At 41.3% G+C, this 20,730-nt stretch overlaps 1 protein-coding gene across 1 annotated transcript; it reads left to right on the forward strand.

The window, feature by feature from the left end:
- The first annotated feature begins 1,057 nt into the window (after positions 1 to 1,057).
- Positions 1,058 to 1,396, forward strand: LOC145390335 (uncharacterized). The gene has a single exon (XM_080265295.1). The coding sequence runs from the start codon at positions 1,058 to 1,060 to the stop codon at positions 1,394 to 1,396; it is 339 nt and encodes a 112-aa protein (XP_080121421.1).
- Positions 1,397 to 20,730: the final 19,334 nt, after the last annotated feature.

Raw genomic sequence — 20,730 nt, forward strand, 5'->3', positions numbered from 1 at the left:
GCTTACTAGAGACCGTAAAACATAAGGCATTGTCACTGGAATCCACCCTGAGCAGTGTCGGGCCAGACCGGAAGATGCTCTTCTTCATCACAAATATGAGTGGTGGTGCAGTTAAGCTCAGAGATGGTTTTTACCTAGGCATTTTGATGTGCTATGGTGCTCTGTAAAGGGAGTCAACAATGTACTGGTGATCTCTCCTGTAGTCACGTCACAAACAACAACTCAGTCAGAACCTACACGTCTTGGGAGAGGAAAGCTGCTAGAATAATACATGAAGGTAACAGATAATGTTGACCATAAAACGCAATTGCTAGTACTTCTTATGGACTTCTTCAATGTAATGGCACTTCCAGGAGAAGCGCTGTGTAGCATGGATAGGGTGAAGCATCATATTGGTTTGTGCCCTGGTACAAATCCGATATATGTGCCTGCATACCATCTACCACACAACCAACGGAAAGCAGTGGAAGAGGAACTTGAGAAGATGCTTCATGATGAAGTCATTCAGCCTTCTTCCTTGCCTTGGAATGCACCACTCATTCTGGTGCCTAAAAAGGACGGTGCTGTGAGACCTGTTGTGGATTTTCGGCAAGTGAACAAGGTACCTGTGCCGGATCATTATCCAATTCCACATCTCAGAGACTTACTACAGTCCCTGGGTGAGGGAAATACCGTGTTCACCTGCCTTGATCTAGCGTCAGGGTATTGGCAGGTGGAGCTGACCGAAGAGTTACGTCCCATCACTGCCTTTAGCACTCACCGTGGGCAGATGCCTTTTGGACTGAGTAATGCTCCTTTGACATTTCAGAGGATGATAAATCAGTAGTTTGGTGACATGATTGGGCAGGATGTCCTGGCGTATCTAGATGACTTAATAATTGTGAGCAAAGACATGGACACTCATTTTAGTAAGTTAAAACGAGTGATGGAAACCTTAAGATCCGCGGGTCTGAAAATCAAGCTATTGAAGTGCGAATTCCTGAAGTCAAGTGTTAGATTTCTAGGGGACTTAGTTGATGGCGATGGCATCAAGGCTCTTCCGGATAAGGTTACAGCCATGGTAAATTTCTCTACACCCAAGTCCAAGGATGACATTTACTCATTTCTAGGGCTCACTGGCTTCTACAGGAGCTTTGTGCACAAATATGCTGCTATCGCATCACCATTGACGACACTACTTAAGAAGGATGCTGCGTGGAATTGGGGACCATCGGAAGAGAAAAGCTTCAACGACCTCAAGAAAGCCATGATTGAGGCACCCGTGTTAGCATTTCCTGATTATACTAACCTTTTTACCTGTGCACGGATGCCTCAGGTTCGGGGCTGGGAGTGGTGTTACAGCATAATGATGAGGAAAGCAAAACGCACACCATTGCGTATGCCAGTAGGGCACTAAGACCCCCAGAAAAGAATTATTTGGCGACACATTTGGAGACATTAGCAGTAATGTGGGCGTTAGGACATTTCCGGAATATCATCTTCAGCTACCGGATAATTGTTTTAACTGACCATGCACCCATACGTGACTTGTATAAGGGGAAGAACTTGCACAGTAAGGTCACGCGTTGGTTCAGCAAGGTAATGGAGTTTGACCCTGAGGTCAGATATTTACCGGGCTGACAAAATGTCGTTGCCGACGCGCTGAGTAGAAACATTGCTGCTGCCATATCTGAGGATATCCCTCTTTCTGGGCATTCCCCAGACTAGGTAAAAGCGGAACAATGTAAGGAAGCAATATGGTCTCAAGTCATCTATGCCTTGGAGTCTGGTGACGAGTCTTGTCTACCTGAACTTCTGGTACCGATGACTCACTTCCATCTTCAACAGGGTCTTTTGTATAAAAAAAACCCAGGGAAGGTGACCGAGTATCAGTTGGTTGTTCCTGCTACACTACAGCAAGCCATGTTACAGTTGGTTCATGACGTACCTCAGTCGGGTCATGCCGGACGTGACAGATGCATACGTGAGGCAAGAAAGATATACTATTGGCTGACCATAAGGAAGGACATAGAAGCCCACGTTAGTCAATGTGTCAAGTGCGCAGAAATGCGAGGAATGACAGGACCTCCGACTCCCATTTTGGAGTATCCCCTACCGGAAAAACCGTGGGATACAGTCTCCATTGATCTCTTAGCATTGCCAAAGAGTCATCAAGGCTCAAGCTATGTATTGGTGCCAGTGGACCATTTTTCGCGATTCACTGTTTTAGCATCTTTACAGACGAAAACTGCAGAGGAGGTGGCGCATGCTTTTGTAACCTCAGTGATTTGTCCATACTCTACACCCAAGGTATTGCTCAGTGATAATGGCAGTGAATTTCGTAACCAAGTGTTACAGGAAATCTGTCGTACATATGGGGTAAAGCAAGTCTTTATTACACCTTACAGTCCCAAGATCAATGGCCTTGTGAAGAGGACAAACAGGAAAATACTGGAAGTCTTGAGACCAGTGATCAACTCATTGGAGGATAACTGGCTAGGCTGGTTACCACACGTAGTGGCAGCCATAAACTCCTCAGACAATTCGTCAACTAGGAAGTCTCCTCATTACATCCTCTATGGGGAAGAGAAAGTGTTACCCTACGATTTGCTAGCTGGACCTCTTACGCCAGTGTACAATCAAGAGGATTATAACAAAGTTCAGCTTGCAAAGTTCCAACACATACATAGTGAAGTACGGAAAAGATTAAAAGCCTCAAGAGCGGAGATGATGGCGAAACAACACAAAGGTAGTCAAGAAAAGACGCTGGAGCTAGGCCAGAAGGTTATGATCCACAACTTTGACAGAACTTCCAAGCTCAGACCTAAGTTCTGCGGACCATACACCACTGTGGAACGAATATGTGGACATACTTATAAAATAAGGGATGATGCTAATGGAACTCAGGAGATAGTACATGCTGGCAGGATCAAACCGGTAAGTCAAGAGCTAAGCCTAACTAACCAATCGTCTGATGTGTTGTCCCCTCTGTCTTCGTTGCAGTCTATGTCGTCATCCGTACCTGTCCCTAACCAAGAGTATCGCAGCAAGCTACAATCCCACAGCAAGAGCGATTAAGGGAGTATCTTCTTTTGCAGATAATGTGGCAGCTGTGGCTTGTACTCCTCTTGCATTGCTTGGGGTGGACTTATGGAACGACGTCAGACATGGAAATGACTGCACTAATGCCAGGAGTCTTGAAGAGCCCACTTGGAGAAGTCGTAGTGGTAGAGAATGCAGTATGCATCTACTATCCAATGGAAGGCTATTTTCGAGCTCCAGATACCAAGGGATTGCATCACCTCAAACAGCAAATGTTGCAAATAGGAAAGTCATTTAACTGGTACCCACAGTTGACGATCTCGGGCAGTGAAGCTTTAGTACGAACCTTGCATGGAATAATCGAGCTTCAAACTGGACATATAGATAGGCTCACAGACAGGCTCACTAAATTGCATGTCGCTTTACCTAATGCAAATTCTAATCTTTCCTAGCACGTCCATGCACGTACTAAGAGAGGACTTGTGGACCTTCTAGGTATCCTGTCTCAAAAGCTCTTTGGTACAGTGCTAGACAAGGACGTAGTGCAATTGGGCAGACAGATGCATGATTTGGCATTGGCGGCTAAGGCAAATAACGGACTAATCATACACACGTATGAACAGTTAGGTGAGTTCACTAACAAAGCTAACGAGATAATTAAGACTACCAACCATCTCGTAGGAGTTGTGAACAACATCCAAACTAACCTACCAACCCTGACTAACTTAGTGTTAATCGCTGAGTACTTACATGCTCTCAATGAGTCAACCACTGCTTTGGAGTCACATGCAGCCAATATGGTGGACGGCTTAATCGATTCAAGTTTGAATAGGGTTAATGTTTTATTGCTTCCTACTCACATTCTAATCAATGCTCTTGACGTAGCTATGGTGAAGCATGGATTCACGCCACTTTTTGGTACGAGTCAACTGGAATATTATTACCCATTGTTAGAAGCCCAGTCGACCCATGAGGGCATCCTGATATTGGTACCTATGAGGAATGCTGTAACATATCATGCATGGCGGTTCATTCCTTTCCCTTTTGCTGCTACTAACAATACACTTGTCATTCTCAATGAGGGACCAGAGGTGCTAGTTGTCTTTGATGACAAAGGATATATAGCAGTAACGACTGTGGATGAATTTGAGAAGTGTAAGGCCTCATTTCTTGATCTCCATGTATGTCGTGCTTTCCATTTTGCCTTCATACCGTCAAAGGTACAGGAGTGTAAGATGGCTTTGTTGGACACAAACACTTCCTCTACACTACAGCATTGCACTTTCCAACTCATTCAATTGAAGTCAGTTTTTCATGCTCATGTACATGCGAAACAGTACTTCTTCTTTCATGAGACAGAGGACATAATATTGACGTGTGCCTCACAAAACCAGTTCCTTACGGTAAAGGGTTACTACGTTGCACCCGATTTTTGTGAGTTGCACAGTAAAGAGATAGCAATTCTACCTAACAAGCATCATGTAGCCTTGTCAGTGAATTTCACGTCCCAGTTACGACCCTTTTTACCTTCATTCAATGTTTCTCTGTTGGATGTGAATAGGCTGTCTCATGTGTTAAAGAGAGTACAGTTCCTCTCCTACCTGAACAAGACTGATTTAGAACCATATGTACTGTCCTACCTCCCTTCATACCTTTCTCCTTCCTATTTTGGTCCTGGTATTGGTCTTCTACTTCTTGTGGTCTTGTCCTGTGCCTGTGTTTGGGGCTACAACCTGAAAGGCCGAGTGAGAAACCCACTAAAACCATGGGTCCGTACTTGTGGATCGCACGTGGACTTGCCTGAATAGTTAGCTGCCTACACATTGGTTAAGCTACGTAGTAGTTAAGACAACAATGTCGACGGGGACGTCAAAAAGGTGTGGCCGAGCAATGTTCTGGTGCCAACATCATTTCCATATTGGAGTTGCGTCTTTCGCTACTATGCACATTGTGTTTATTCATATTTAGAGAAAATGTATTGTAGTGTTGAGATGAAGATCCAAATGCCACTTCAGTATAAGCGAGGTGTGGGAATAAGATGAGCGCCACACCTGCAAAAGTCAGCACTTTTCAATGTACACATGAGGGTAAGGGAAGAAGATAGAAGAATATGAATTGTATATACGTTTAAGTCTTGGGGAAACACATATACCCTGTTGGTATACTTTAATTTAATTAATATTACTTTATTGAGGTGTATAATGTGCATGGCAGAGCTGTAACTTACTTCTACTCATGTACAAATCCCAGTTGTCTGTGGAATGGCACCTCTAAGGAACTGCTTATCTCAGGCCACACCCAGTGGGGAGGCCAGGCAGCTGTAGGTGATTACTTTCAGCTCTGGTAAAGGAGAGACGTACTGCTCTGAAGTCTCTCTTGTCGCAGTTGTATCTTTCTGTGGTGAATAAAGAGAGATAAAAACAGAATCTGCTCCAGTTTCTGTCACCTGCACACGTTACCGTTCCTCTAATACAGGATCTACACCGATTCCCGCCATCTGTTGCAGAGAGACTCAGGAGTCCAGCTGGGAATTTGTGATTTCCAACCAGCGGGAACATTACATAAATTGATGACCTGCTTGGAACTTACTGGAGTCACACCTAAGCTGATACAAGAGAGAGAGAGAGAGAGAGAGAGGGAGGGAGAGAGAGAGAGAGAGAGAGAGAGATTTTACTTCAGTAGTACTATTTCACGGAACGATATTGGTGAAAGATCATAATGTGCCTTCCTTCCAATATATTACCAATATGCCGGGAATCGAATCCGGGACTCTTAAGTGAGAGCCAGGCAGCATACCACTACACCACTACCAGGTAAAAATTAACTCACATTGTCACAATCTTGCAACCAGTGTCCCTCCGCCCCCCACTGTGGTCCTGAAGAGGATAAATTAACCCCCTGGCTCTCGGGCAAGTAGTGGGGGAGGGAGGGACATTGGTTGCAGGATTATGACAATGCAAGTCAGCTTTTACCTGGTCGTGGTATAGTGGTATGCTGCCTGGCTATTACCTGAGAGTCCCGGGTTCGATTCCCGGCATATTGGTAATATATTGGATGATTTTTCCTGTGTACAGTATAGGTTTCTCTCTTCATTCTGACTTGCCGTAAGTGCATGGGATAGATTAAAAGCATCTACTACCCCGAGTGCCAGGTTCCATCAAGTTTTTATGATGGAAGTGAAGCATGCGTAAGAGTAACTGGGCATCTAAGTGAATGGTTCACGATCGGCGTGGGCGGGCGACAAGGCTGTGTGATGTCCCTGTGGTTGTTCAATATATATATATATATATATATATATATATATATATATATATATATATATATATATATATATATATATATATATATATATATATATATATATATATATATATATGGGGTGATGAGAGAAGTAAAGACACGAGTAATGGAGAGAGGGATGGCCTTGGAAAAGAATGGTGATGGATGGAATATCTCAGCTTTGATATATGATGATGATGTAGTACTACTTGCAAATACCTCTGAAAACGTCGTGCTGGAGAGTAAATGTAGGAAACAGTAAAGTGATAGTTACTGAGAGATAAGGTGAATCCCAGTGTGATGTTACAGTCAGTGGAGAGAGACCGGAAATGGTGAGAGTCCATATACCTGGGTACAGTGATAGAATAGAGAGGAAGATGTGCAAAAGAGGTGGAGTGTAGACCGACACAAGGAAGAAAAGTAGCTGGTGCAATGAAGGCCTTGATAAGAAACAAAGGTTTGAGTGTTGCAGCTGCACGATGCTTGCACGAAGGAGTGTTAGTGCTAACTTTAACTTATGAATATTAGACTATGATGTGGCATGAAAATGAAAAGTCAGGAGTGAGAGCAATGAAGATGGGACTGCTGAGGAATGTATGTGGAGTAAAGAGAGTGGATAGTACACAAAATAATGTGATTCGTGAAAGATGTGGAGTGAGAAAGTCTTTGGACACCAGAATCGAAGAGAGTGTACTGAGATGGTATGGTCATCTGGAGAGAATGGATAACAACAGAGCGGTGAAAAAGGTATATCTGAGTGAATTTGAAGGAGGGAGGAGGCGAGGTAGGCCAAAAAGGTAGAGGGATATGGTGGATGAGTGTGTGAGGAAGAGAGGTTTGGAAGTTGGTGAGGCTAGGGAACTGACAAGAGATCAAGGTGGCTGGATGAATATTATGAGGAGAAGTGCATGATCAGGGATATGACACCCCTTTTTAACGTGACACCGTCAGGACAGACTCTATCTGATACGCTTATCTGAAGTTAGAGAACGTGGTGAATGTTTTTGGCATATCAGATAGAGCCAGGATTCCGGGGGCTTGAATGCTGAGTGAATGGAAGCGTGGTCCAAAGGATTGGGCAAATATGGGCTGTCTGGACGTAGCCACTCATCGTCCTGCCCTAGTGTGGGAAATGAGGTCCTTATGATGATTATGATGATATATATATATATATATATATATATATATATATATATATATATATATATATATATATATATATATATATATATATATATTGTTACGGAACAGAGAGAGATAATGAACATTTTAAGTGAGAATACTAAAAATCACTACTGTCCCGCAAAGTTCCAGGTTCAAAACAAAAGAGTTAGGTAAAATTACAAGTTAAAGTTTAATGCTCAAACTAACAACTAAACACTCAGGACTCATAAGGATAATGTAATGGCAAAAACAGGTTAAATATATGGTTAACTGCAATAGCCGCTATTAACACGAAATTAGCAAGAGTAAATTTATCTAAGTCAGCCCTGATAAAATGAGAAAACCGGATAATGCTCAGTTAATGCAAGATATATTATTACAGATACAAAATAATATTAATAATGGCTGACAATATGAACTTTGCATGAATCACAAAAACCTTACCAGGCCTACGAATTAACACCTTATGCTATACAGTACAAGAAAAAATGTAATAACACTTATACTCAAATTACACAGCAGCTAGATGGTTGGAGACTTCCTGAGCACACACAAAAATAACAACTGTACAGGAGAGGACAGAGATGTGAACAAAATGAGGAGTAGATCTAAGTGGCAATTAATGCAGAGACTGAGCTCATTATATAGGGGCCGGCAGAGCTTGATACAACTTGTAAGAAGGACGCGCAAATGAAGCCATAGGGGACAAAGAGTTGACACTCCTGCTCTGACGAACAGAAAGAACGACTTACTCTGCTATAAGGGAGGAGGGGGGGAGTGAGGTAGAACACGCACTATGGAAGCCACGAGGCGAATCGTGATCAAACATGCAGCATACTGTACGTTAGAATTATACAAAGGATGATGAAATCATAGGCTATGTAACACCTCCCCACAAAGAAAAAGAAATTTACAGAGGAAATTTCTTATTACTCTAAAACAATCTGTCTAAAGTCTAGATAAGCAATCTGCAATAACATTTTCTTTCCCCTTGATATGTTGTATGTCTAATGAATACTCCTGAAGAAGTAGACTCCATCTTGTCAATCTCTGATTTTTATCTTTAAACTTACTAAGGAATTTCAGTGGGTTATGATCGGTATAAATGACTATGGGGTCAAAACCAGAATACAAATAAAATGAAAAATGCTGTAAACCCAAAATCAAGGCCAAAAGCTCTTTCTCAATAGTTGAGTAGTTCTTTTGAGGTGGAGTGAACTTCTTACTGTAATAAGATACAGGGTGTTCAATACCCTGATCATCCTCTTGCAGCAAAACAGCCCCAGCTCCTGTATCACTTGCATCAACAGCCATCTTAAAAGGCCTAGCAAAATTTGGAGTAGCGAGCACTGGCTGACTTAATAGGATAGCTTTAAGTTTGCTGAAAGAGGATTCACAGTTATCGGTCCAGACAAATTTAACTCCCTTTTTCAGTAGGTCTATAAGTGGTGATACAAGAATTGAAAAGTTAAGAACAAATCTCCTGTAATAACCTACCATTCCCAAAAATCTTTTTAGCTCTTTCCTACTTTTAGGTCTGGGAAGATCACTTATAACCTGAACCTTAGCTCCTGGTGGTGCAACATGTCCATCACCAATTACGTACCCAAGGTACTGAACTTTAGCTTGACCAAACTCACACTTTGATAAATTAGCTACAAGATTAGCCTGAACCAAACGCTCAAGAAATTTACTGACATGGCATAGGTGATCTTTCCAGTTGTCACTGAAGATTAACACATCATCAATATAAACAACACACCCTGCCAAACCCTCTGTTACAACATTCATGAGCTTCTGAAAAGTGGCTGGTGCATTCTTCATACCATATGGCATTACAGAACATGCAAAAGTCTTTCCTAGTGTTACAAAACATGAGCTCTCCCTAGCACGTTCAGTCATAGGTACTTGCCAGTATCCCTTTAACAAATCAAACTTACTAATGTACCTAGCCTTTCCGATCTTGTCTATGCAATCTTCCACGCGAGGGAGAGGGTAAGTGTCTGTTTTGGTTATCTGATTAACACGTCTGTAGTCAATGCAAAGCCGCTGTGACCCACCTGGCTTAGGGACTAGAGTGACAGGAGAACGCCACTCGCTCTGACAGGGCTCAATCATCTTGTGGTCCAACAGGTAGCCAAGCTCCTTCTCGATGAGAGGAACTTTCACTGGGTTCACACGGTAAGGAGGCAATTTAATTGGCTTTGCGTCTCCAACATCGACATCATGCATCAACACAGTGGTTCTTCCTGGAGTGGCACGGAACACTTGCGGGTACTCTTGCAATAATGCCAAAAACTCCTGCCTTTCCTCGGGAGCCAGATGAGAAAGCTTAGTCTGGAGATCATTCATGATATCAGGATTCTTCCCCAAACTATCACTCAGGCTCATGCTGCATGGGAGAACTTCACTTGCAGACTCGGGTGGAACAGCTACAGTGCAGACTGGGTTATTTTCGTCCCGCCTGTGATATAACTTAAGCATGTTAATGTGACAAAGTTGCTTGCTCTTTCTACGATCTGGTGTGGCGATGACATAGTTGACATCACTGAGTTTCTTCTCCACGAAATAAGGACCACTAAACTTGGCTTGAAGAGGTTGCCCATGCACCGGTAGCAGAATCAAAACCTGATCTCCTGGCTGAAAGTGGCATAACCTGGACTTCTTATCATACCATGTCTTCATCTTCTCCTGAGCAGCTCCTAAATTCTCTCTCGCCAGCTGTAAAGCAGTGGACAGCCGTTCTTTGAACTTCATCACATACTCCAGCAGGTTGACGTCATCTTCCTCCGACAGCCAGCATTCCTTGAGTAGCTTAAGGGGTCCTCTTACTTCATGGCCAAACAGTAGTTCAAAGGGTGAGAAGCCCAGTGATTCATTTGGAAATTCTCTTGCGGCAAATACAACAAATGGAAGACCTTTATCCCAGTCTTTCTGATGTTCCAAACAGTATTTCTTGAGCATCGATTTGAGTGTTTGATGATATCTCTCCAACGCTCCTTGGGCCTGGGGATGGTAAGCTGAAGACGTGATCTGGGTGATGCCCAACTCTTTCAGAGACTGCTTGAAAACATTTGACATGAAATTACTTCCCTGGTCTGACTGTACCTCCTTGGGCAGACCAAACTTTGTGAAGAACCCTAGCATTTCCTTAACCACGTTCTTTGCTGAGATATTTCTAAGTGGAATGGCTTCAGGATAACGAGTAGCCATATCAATCAGGGTCAACACATAAGAAAATCCTGAAGAAGTCTTAGGAAGAGGGCCCACAATATCCACCAACACACGGGTGAAAGGCGCCTCAAAAGGAGGAATGGGAACTAGAGGTGCAACCTTTTCGGTCTGATTACACTTCCCCACAACTTGACAGGTGTGACAAGACTTACAATACCAGGAAACATCTCGGAAGATACCTGGCCAGTAGAAGTGTTTCAAAATGCGTGTGACAGTCTTCCTCACTCCAAGGTGTCCTGCCAAACTGGAATCATGAGCCACTCTAATGATATCCTGCCTACAAACACGAGGGATGACAACTTGATGTACAACCTCCCATTCACAGTCGGCTGATGCTGTTGGGGGTCTCCACTTCCTGATAAGTACTCCTGACTTTATATAATAACAAGTAGAAGCACCAGCTGACTCTTCCTCACTGCAAGCAATGTTAGCTAGACCTTTCAACTCAGGGTCAGCAACCTGCAACTCAACCAACTCTTGACGAGACAAATTATCAACACTACGGGATACTGCCTCATCTGGTGAGTGGTTCAAATTAGCAAGAAAAGTGTCAGCTAGGATAACATCATCATCATTATCCTCTAAGTCACCAGTAACTTTAGACTTAGCCCTAGTGACAGCACATGCAGAGAACACATCAGGGAATCACAATCCTGGGCTGCAGCCACCGGCTCACTAGACAACTGAGGAGCTGGACACACTTGACTTCCACCAATATCATTTCCAAGTAAGAAAGTTACACCTGACATTGGGAGTGTCTCAACCAACCCAACCATAACGGAACCATTAACAAAACCAGACTCTAAATTCACTCTGCATAGAGAGACAGAGAAGTAATTATTCCCTACACCTTGTAAGATTACAGTTTCATCAGAGGAATTAACATTAGAGCCTAGAACACTGGTCAGCATAAGGGATTGGCAAGCACCTGTATCACGATATATTTTAACTGATTTCCTGTCATTACTGTCCAGAGGACTGACAAAACCATCAGACAGGAAATTAGCACATGAACTCTTGAGAGTGTCACCCACGTTACTGCTCAAAAGAGGAGCTTCATCATGAGGATTTAATTTACCCCTCAAAGCAGGTTCAGTTAACTCAGTTAAAGAATTCTGGGAACTCTCAAGGGTGGACACTAGACCAATTGACTGAATATTTAAAGATTCCTTTTTGTTCACATCACGCTGTCTCCTGAAACATTTCTCCGTAGTATGACCAAGCTTACTACAATAAGTACATTTACTTTTCTGAAATCTAGAGGTGAAGCTGGTATTTACTTCCTGAGAAACATCATCTTTATTCTCTTTCCTGTTACCTGTACTCTGAGTAGAGGCAACGTACTTACTCTCAGCTTTCCTTTTTTTCTTTAGAATACCTCTTGTGAGTGAGAACATATTCATCAGCTAAAACTGCAGCATCAGACAAATTATCTATTCTTCTCTCATCAAGATATAGGCTTACATCTTTATTAATACACCTTTTGAAGTCCTCCAGCAAAATCATCTGCTTAAATTTACCAAAATCAGAATCCACATTCTTAGAATTTAACCACTGCTCTAACAGATCTTCTTTGATTTTTGCATACTCAACATGGGATTGCTTATCTTGCTTATAAGTTGTTCTAAATTTTACTCTATAGGCATCAGGAACAAGCTCATAGGCCTTAAGAATCAAGCTCTTAACTACATCATAATTATCAGATTGATCCTGAGGCAAAGATGCATAAGTTACTTGAGCTTTACCGGTGAGAACAGTTTGAAGGAGTACTGGCCAATACTTTTTGGGCCAATTAAAACCTGTAGCTACCCTCTCAAACAACTGAAAATACTTTGTTAAATCAGATTCATTAAAAGGAGGGACAAGTTTAACATTTTTAGCCACATCAGAATCATCAGAGCTAGATGATCCAGTTCCAACTTGTTTCATGCGATACTCATGGTCTGCCTGAATCCTAGTAAGTTCAATTTGTGCCTGAGCCTGTACCTGTGCCTCCTGAATACGAGCCTGCTGCAGGGCTAGCTGTAACTTAGCTAATTCAATCTGCGTTTGCTCATCTGGAGGAGTTACATTAAACAAGCTTTTATTAATTATGTCAACAATTTGATCTTTAGAATGATGAGAGCGAATAGCAATTCCCAATTGTTGAGCAACAAGCTTAAGTTCATTCTTTGTTCTGTTTTCTACATCACACACTGTTTGCACATTTGACAAAAAATCTTTGGCTTCATCAAGCGTAGTAATAGTAGACATCATGAATAAATCAGTCACAAAATATCAAGCAATATCCTTATGATAATATCCTGAATATCCTGATAAGAGGTCGCCAAATTTATGTTACGGAACAGAGAGAGATAATGAACATTTTAAGTGAGAATACTAAAAATCACTACTGTCCCGCAAAGTTCCAGGTTCAAAACAAAAGAGTTAGGTAAAATTACAAGTTAAAGTTTAATGCTCAAACTAACAACTAAACACTCAGGACTCATAAGGATAATGTAATGGCAAAAACAGGTTAAATATATGGTTAACTGCAATAGCCGCTATTAACACGAAATTAGCAAGAGTAAATTTATCTAAGTCAGCCCTGATAAAATGAGAAAACCGGATAATGCTCAGTTAATGCAAGATATATTATTACAGATACAAAATAATATTAATAATGGCTGACAATATGAACTTTGCATGAATCACAAAAACCTTACCAGGCCTACGAATTAACACCTTATGCTATACAGTACAAGAAAAAATGTAATAACACTTATACTCAAACTACACAGCAGCTAGATGGTTGGAGACTTCCTGAGCACACACAAAAATAACAACTGTATAGGAGAGGACAGAGATGTGAACAAAATGAGGAGTAGATCTAAGTGGCAATTAATGCAGAGACTGAGCTCATTATATAGGGGCCGGCAGAGCTTGATACAACTTGTAAGAAGGACGCGCAAATGAAGCCATAGGGGACAAAGAGTTGACACTCCTGCTCTGAAGAACAGAAAGAACGACTTACTCTGCTATAAGGGAGGAGGGGGGGAGTGAGGTAGAACACGCACTATGGAAGCCACGAGGCGAATCGTGATCAAACATGCAGCATACTGTACGTTAGAATTATACAAAGGATGATGAAATCATAGGCTATGTAACAATATATATATATATATATATATATATATATAGGCCGGTCCTGCAGTGGACCTCAACGGCTGATGATGATGATGAGGATGATGATATATATATATATATATATATATATATATATATATATGTGTGTGTGTGTGTGTGTGTGTGTGTGTGTGTGTGTGTGTGTGTGTATCTCTCTCTCGACGGACACGCATATAGTATGTGTGTGTACAGTATCTATCTATCTATCTATAGACAGACAGATAGATAGATAGACAGATAGAAATAGATAGATAGATATGCAAGGTACCGTCTTAGACGGCGCGGAGCATGAGACCCCCTATACAGTAGATATATAGGGCTCCACCGAATATAATGAATAAGGTGGCAGAAAAATTACATCTCACCAGAATGTATGTGGCAGGGAGGTGAGATTATTTGCCACAATCCTCCCAACCAAACATGAGTTCTACTGGAAAGTATTTGACAGGCGTTCCTGTTGGATCATCGTCCACTAAAGGTCCAACCGCACTGCCTCCTGTGCTTACGGGCAGTGTGCCACCGAAAGTGAGTAGGCACTGTGTTGACAAGTTAAAGACTGGGATATTAAACGCTCTTAAATCCATGAATATCAATGCATACAATGTAAGAAGCCTCGCTGAAGACTATAAGCTTGAAAACTTAATGGCTGAACTGGAAAACATTAGTTGGGATATTGTAGGTTTGAGTGAGACCCACAGAAAAGAAGACAAAGTAATTCAGCTTGATGACAGTGGCCACCTATTTTACTACAAAGGGAAAATGACAGAGTTAGTGGTGTAGGATTTCTAATTAACAGAAATCTTGCAGACAACATTGTTAAATTCAGCAGTGTAACTGACAGAGTAGCAGTGGTTGTAATCAGACTGTGCAAATAATATACCCTGAAAGTAATACAAGTATATGCACCAACTTCTCAGAGCTCAGATGAAGAAATTGAAACACTCTATGACGACATCTCCCAAATTATGAAAGAGGAAATGACCACCTATACTATACTCATGGGAGACTTCAATGCAAAAGTTGGGAAATCAAAATATGGAGAAGCATGTACACCCTGTATGGGAAAATTTGGAGTGGGAGAAAGTAACGAATGAGGAGAAATGCTGGTAAACTTTGCAGAAATGTTTAGCATGAGAATAATGAACACACCCTTTCACAAAAGAACAGGGAGAAAGTGGATCTGGAGAACCCCAAATGGAGAAACAAAGAATGAAATCGACTTCATTATAGCAAATAAGAATAACACGATCAGAAATGTCAATAAAGTAAGTATCGGAACTGACCATAGAATGGTGGGTTGCACAGCAAGATTCAATTTCAAAAGTGAAAGAAAGAAGATGATTAAAGATAAAAAGATATGCCCAATATAAGTCAATGAAAACAAAGTAGCCTTTCAATTGGAAATAAGGAACAGATTTCAAGCTCTCAGTTATGCTGAATGTGACACTGATGAGCTTAATGATAGACTAACAAAAGTGCTAAAAGAATCAGCGGAGGCAGTAGGAAAACCTAATGCAACCAAAGCCAAGAAGTATTCAGAAAAGACACTTGAGTTTATGAGAAAAAAAAAAAAAAGAAGAAAGGAAATGAAAGTAAAAACAAAGAAAGATGAGCTTATCAACAAAAGACAAAAAGAAGAAAAAAGAATGCGAAACATAGATCAAATCAAAGAAACCATCAAAAAACGAAAAAGTATGAAGCAGGTCCGAAGTAAAATGGCACTTGGAAAGCAACAAATTACATCACTAAAAGACAAAAACGGTGAAGCCATTAAATGCAGAGATAAGATGTTGAAGAGAGTTGAAGAATTTCACAAAGAACTGTATGCATCAAAGACAGTAGTACCAAGAGCTAACATTTCAGTTGACACAAGTGAAATACCTGAGGTAACACCAGATGAAGTAAATAATTCTCTTAAAAATATGAAAAGAGGGAAAGCTCCAGGAGAAGATGGAATAGTGGCAGGGTGCGATGTTACGTAGTGAAGATGATTCCTTGTGTCTTGACGAGCCTGGAGCCATTCACCAGTCATCTTTCTCCGATCGTTCTTTTGTGTATAGAGCCCCTAGATAATATAACAGATTGCCATCGTCCATGAGACAACTCTTTTCTGCTGAATCCTTCAAGAGTCAGCTGAAAGCCTTTCTTTTTCTCAAAATGCTATGACCTGGAGAGAGGTACTATGACGGATGATTATAGGGTTGAATTATTGCCACTTTCATTTTTTTTTTTTTTTTTAATGATGAAGTATGTATTGCATATGAGAGATGTCACAATTCTTGTTAACTGTAAAAATAATGTACAGTATATGTCTGTCGAGTGCTTGTGAATTCCCTGTGGAAGAACTGGCGCTTTTGAGAAACAAAAACAAAACAAAAAATTATTATTACCATTATTATTATTATTATTATTATTATTATTATTTGTGATAGGTGGGGGCTCTCACCATCCACTCACTCGATGTAGTGCTGCTGTCGGGTGTCTGCCCTTTCCACTCCATCCTTCTCTCCTTCCATTCTCTTCTGTCTTTCTTTCCTTCATTCTTTCTTTATCCGTCTGCCTACGGGTGACTTTACACTCCCTCTTCTGTCTTTCTTTCCTTCATTCTTTCCTCTTCCATCAGCCTGTGGGTGACTCTACACTGAGTGACAAGCCAAATGGTTTCCTGTACACCAGGAAACCATTTTCTACGCTGGGTGGTAACCATATAACCAAATTTTGGCGCCTGGTGGTTTAGTGGGTAATTATTGCGCTCAAATCGGATTGAGCCGGTGAAGGTTTATATCCAAGGGATGGTTGGGGTTGATTGCTCATGTAATACCACTCAGGGCTGAGTGAGGCTGGTCACTCTCATTTTAAATGTCGGGACCAACTGCCTAGCCCCGGGCTCCTACGCTCCTCATGGTGCAATGTAGGATTGGATAATGGATGGATGGATGGATTATTATTATTAATGAAAAACTGAATCTGGGAATGAAAATTGAAGAATTTGGTTATATACCCAAGTTCAAATCTGGCAGCCCTGGAGCCGGTGCCAGCCTCCAACAAGTGTTCATATTTGATCACTTATTGTCACTGTCAGAGGATTCATTCCTGTCATCGATCAGTCCATAGCTTCTCTTAACCAACGGGTGCATGCATATGAACTGATGTCAGGTTGCTTTGGCTGCTTCGGACGACTGACAAAGCTATCCTCTGGAGAGCTGTCTAGACCAGCTAAGAAATTACAGGATATTTATCCCAACGATCTGGAGACTTCATTTCCTGAAGAGCTCATCCAGTTTGCTGCCTTTGCGAATATTATGCTGACGAAGAGCCAAACGACGTTAGTGCTGAGCTATTTCTCTACAAACTTATCTACGATAAGCATGTGCTAGATGCTTTCCCCAATGTGGAGGTAGCCCTGAGAATGTACCTGGTTGTAACGGTGTGCAACTGCAGTGCTGAGCGTTTTTATTTTTATTTATTTATTTTTTTATAAGCTGAAATTGATTAAGAATCGTCTACGAACAAGCAGAACACAGGAGTGACTTGTGAATTTGACAGTCATGAGCAGTGATAAGAAACAGGGAAGTGAGCATGGAAGTGAAAAAGTTACTACATGACAGTATTGTGATACCAACTCTAACGTACGGAAGTGAAGCTTGGACGTTGTTGGAAGGACACAAGTCAAGTGGAAATGAGTTATTTAAGAGGAGCCTGTGGAGCCACATGGAGAGACAGGCTGACCAATGAGAATATAAAGGAGCGTTGTGGTGTGGATGTGGATGTGATAGGAAGCGTTATGAGGAACACACTGAGGTGGTTTGGCCATGTGGAGAGGATGGAGGGTGAAAGACTGACGAAGAGAGTGTATGTGAGTGAGGTGGAGGGGGGAAGAGGGAGGGGGAGGCCGAGGATGAGATGGAGGGATGGGGTGGAGAGGTATATGAGAGAGGGGGGTGTGAGTTGGGAGCAGGGCAGTGAAATGGCGGGGGACAGGGCGACTTGGAGGCGATTTGTTTGTGGCCACCCCAAACGGGATTGAGGCGTCTGGCAATAGATAGATAGATAGATAGATAGATGAGCAATGAGTCGGACAGCCTGGATTTTGATGATATAATAAGAGAATTTTCCATTAGAAAATTGCAAAAAAAGCACCTGGACTAGACCAGATTTCTAGAAACTGTTCGTTCAATGAACAAGTGTTGAGTGGTGAGTTCACACTTTTTTTTTTTCTCTCGCTTCATGATTATTCTGTTTTGTGTGATATGCTAGGAAGTGTTCAGTGCATTTCAGGGATGCTCTGTTTTATTCATTTAGGGCTAATTATATGGAGATTTTTCAGAAAGTATCGTTTTTACCTAATCTTTAATGACATCAATTTCTGAATACAGTATCATAAGTCGTCGGGAGCGAGATGTATCGTGCGTGCGAGCGAGCATATCGTTGCACCAGTGCGAGGGTTAAAAATGTATTTGCATTTAGCACCATGCTAATTTGATGCTTGGGATGGGCTCCCCACCATAACGGGCCCCAGGACCCCCACATCCCAAATCCGGCACTGTACTTTGTACACAAATTCACTCTTCCTCTGATCTTTCCTCGTTCTTTGTTTTGCTTCCTCCCTTATCTCTTTTAGTATTCTCAATTCCTCTTTAGTTGGGCAATTTTTTTTATCCATACTTTTTAAAATTCCTCTTTTTCCATTAGTTTGTTTGCATTTATTAGTACTTCCTCCACAGTTTTCACAATCTGGAAGGTTACTTTCAGGGTCTTTGACTAATTTCTCTCATATTTCCCTAACATCATGTGTTCCACTGTGTCTTCATTACAAGTTTCCTCTGATACTTCCTTCAATATGTTCACTATATTTGCCATCTCCTTTTTATCTCTCGAAATTTTGTTTCTCACATCTTCTTCATCAATACCAGAGATTACTATAGATCTGTTGACATCTGCTGAGTCTTTGACCAGTTTTGGGTTGATTTTAATGATTATCTTCTCTTGTGTATCACTCCTTTGATCTATCAGACTGCCTGCTTGCTTCATTGTCTCTGTATCATTTCTGAACTCCACCATAATTCTCTCATGGTTCACCATTGTACTTGCCATTTCACTAATCTTCCAAGTGAACCTACCTCGACTGACAGGTCATATACTGTTGTGTCTTTTTTATTTAACTCCTTCACTAATTTTTCATTTTCTTCCTTCTGCATGCGTCATTGTTTCTTAATATGCAGAGAATCCCCAAGACAAGGTACAATACCTGATATTTGGAAGAAAGCAAACACTGTGTCTCTTTTCAAGAAAGTAAATAGACACAATCCACTTAACTACCAGTCAGTATCACTGACCAGGGAGCAAGATGCTACAAAAATTGATACGAAGAATATGAGTAAATCACCAGGAAAAATATAATATGATGACAGAAAGACAATTTGTTTTTTAGAATGGGAAAATCATGTGTTACTAAGGTATTAAGCTACTACAGAGTTCCAGAAATACCACAGAGAAGAGAAGCATGGGTGCACAATATCTATTTGGATTTTAAGAAAGCATTTGACAGAATACAGCAAAGACAATTATGGAAACTGTACCATCAAGGAGAAATCCAATGTAATCTGTACGATTGGATGCAAGATTCTCTCAGCAAAAGAGAAATGGGAACAGAGCTAATGGGAAATTACCCATCATGGAGAGAAGTGACAAGTGGAGCTCTACAGGGCTCAGTGCAGGCACCAATGTGTTTTGTATATACAGAATAAATTAATGAAATAGCAACATTGTAAATGGAAGCTACCTAAGTATGATTGCTGATAATGCAAAAATACAAAGGAAAATTACAAACACAGACTCTTGCACAGAGTTACAAGAGGAATTATATAAGCTTCGTGAATGGAGCAATAGATGGCAAATGGAATTTAATGTGGAAAAGTGTCATGCAATAAAGTTTGGTAAAAGTGAAGAAAGACTTGACTGGGACTACACACATCACAAAAGGAAAAGGATTTAGGAATGATTATCAATAACAATCACTGGCTGACCACAGCACGGAAAAAGTAAGGAACATGTACACATTGCTTGCTAACATGAGGATAGCATTCACATATATAAATGAAGACATGCTGAGAAAGATAATAACATCATACGTCAGACCAACTCTGGAGTATGCATCAGTAGTCTGGAATCCACATCTAAAAAAACTCGTAGATAAGATTGAAAAGGTACAAAGGGCCGCTACAGGATGGGCACCAAGTTTAAGGGATCTATGCTATAAGAAAAGACTCGAAAAAACCTACCAACATTATAAGAGAGAAGTAAAAAAGGAGACATGATTATATGATATAAATGCATCAGAGGAAAGGAGAAAGTAGACACAAACGAGTATATAATCTATGGGGAGGCAACATCATGAGGACACTGCAAAAAAATGTACAAATGAGAGGCCATAAAGATGTAAGGAAATTCAGTTTTCCAAATAGAGCAATTGATCAGTGGAATGCACAACCAAATGAAATAGTGCGTGCCAAAACTATTCATAAATTTAAAGACATGCAGGCCTGTGATACAAATGGTTCAAAACATGGGACAGTACGAGCTTGACTCTTTTCTGTAAAGATGCAATTAGGTAAGAACACACACACACACACACACACACACCAGAGAGGCTGCACGCATGTCACCCTTCTCTGCGCTGGCCACCCTTGGCCACAACTGGCCACACCTAACAGGATGATGATTTCTACTTAGAACTATAGTCTGTCTCAGGAAAGACGAGGGTAGAATATCGTCTATTTTACTCCAGAGTCACTGTCAAAGGCCAAACGCACCTGACTTAAAAACCCGTGGGAATACAGGCTGGCCAGGGACAAGGCCTGAGGACAA

This window comes from Coenobita brevimanus, chromosome 14 (genome assembly GCF_032717465.1).
Source record: "Coenobita brevimanus isolate Jiangsu-jjx chromosome 14, ASM3271746v2, whole genome shotgun sequence".
In the NCBI taxonomy this organism is placed as follows: domain Eukaryota; kingdom Metazoa; phylum Arthropoda; class Malacostraca; order Decapoda; family Coenobitidae; genus Coenobita; species Coenobita brevimanus.

Coding starts and splice junctions, on each gene's coding strand:
- LOC145390335 (XM_080265295.1), top strand. CDS start 1,058: ATGGTAAATTTCTCTACACCCAAGTCCAAGGATGACATTTACTCATTT.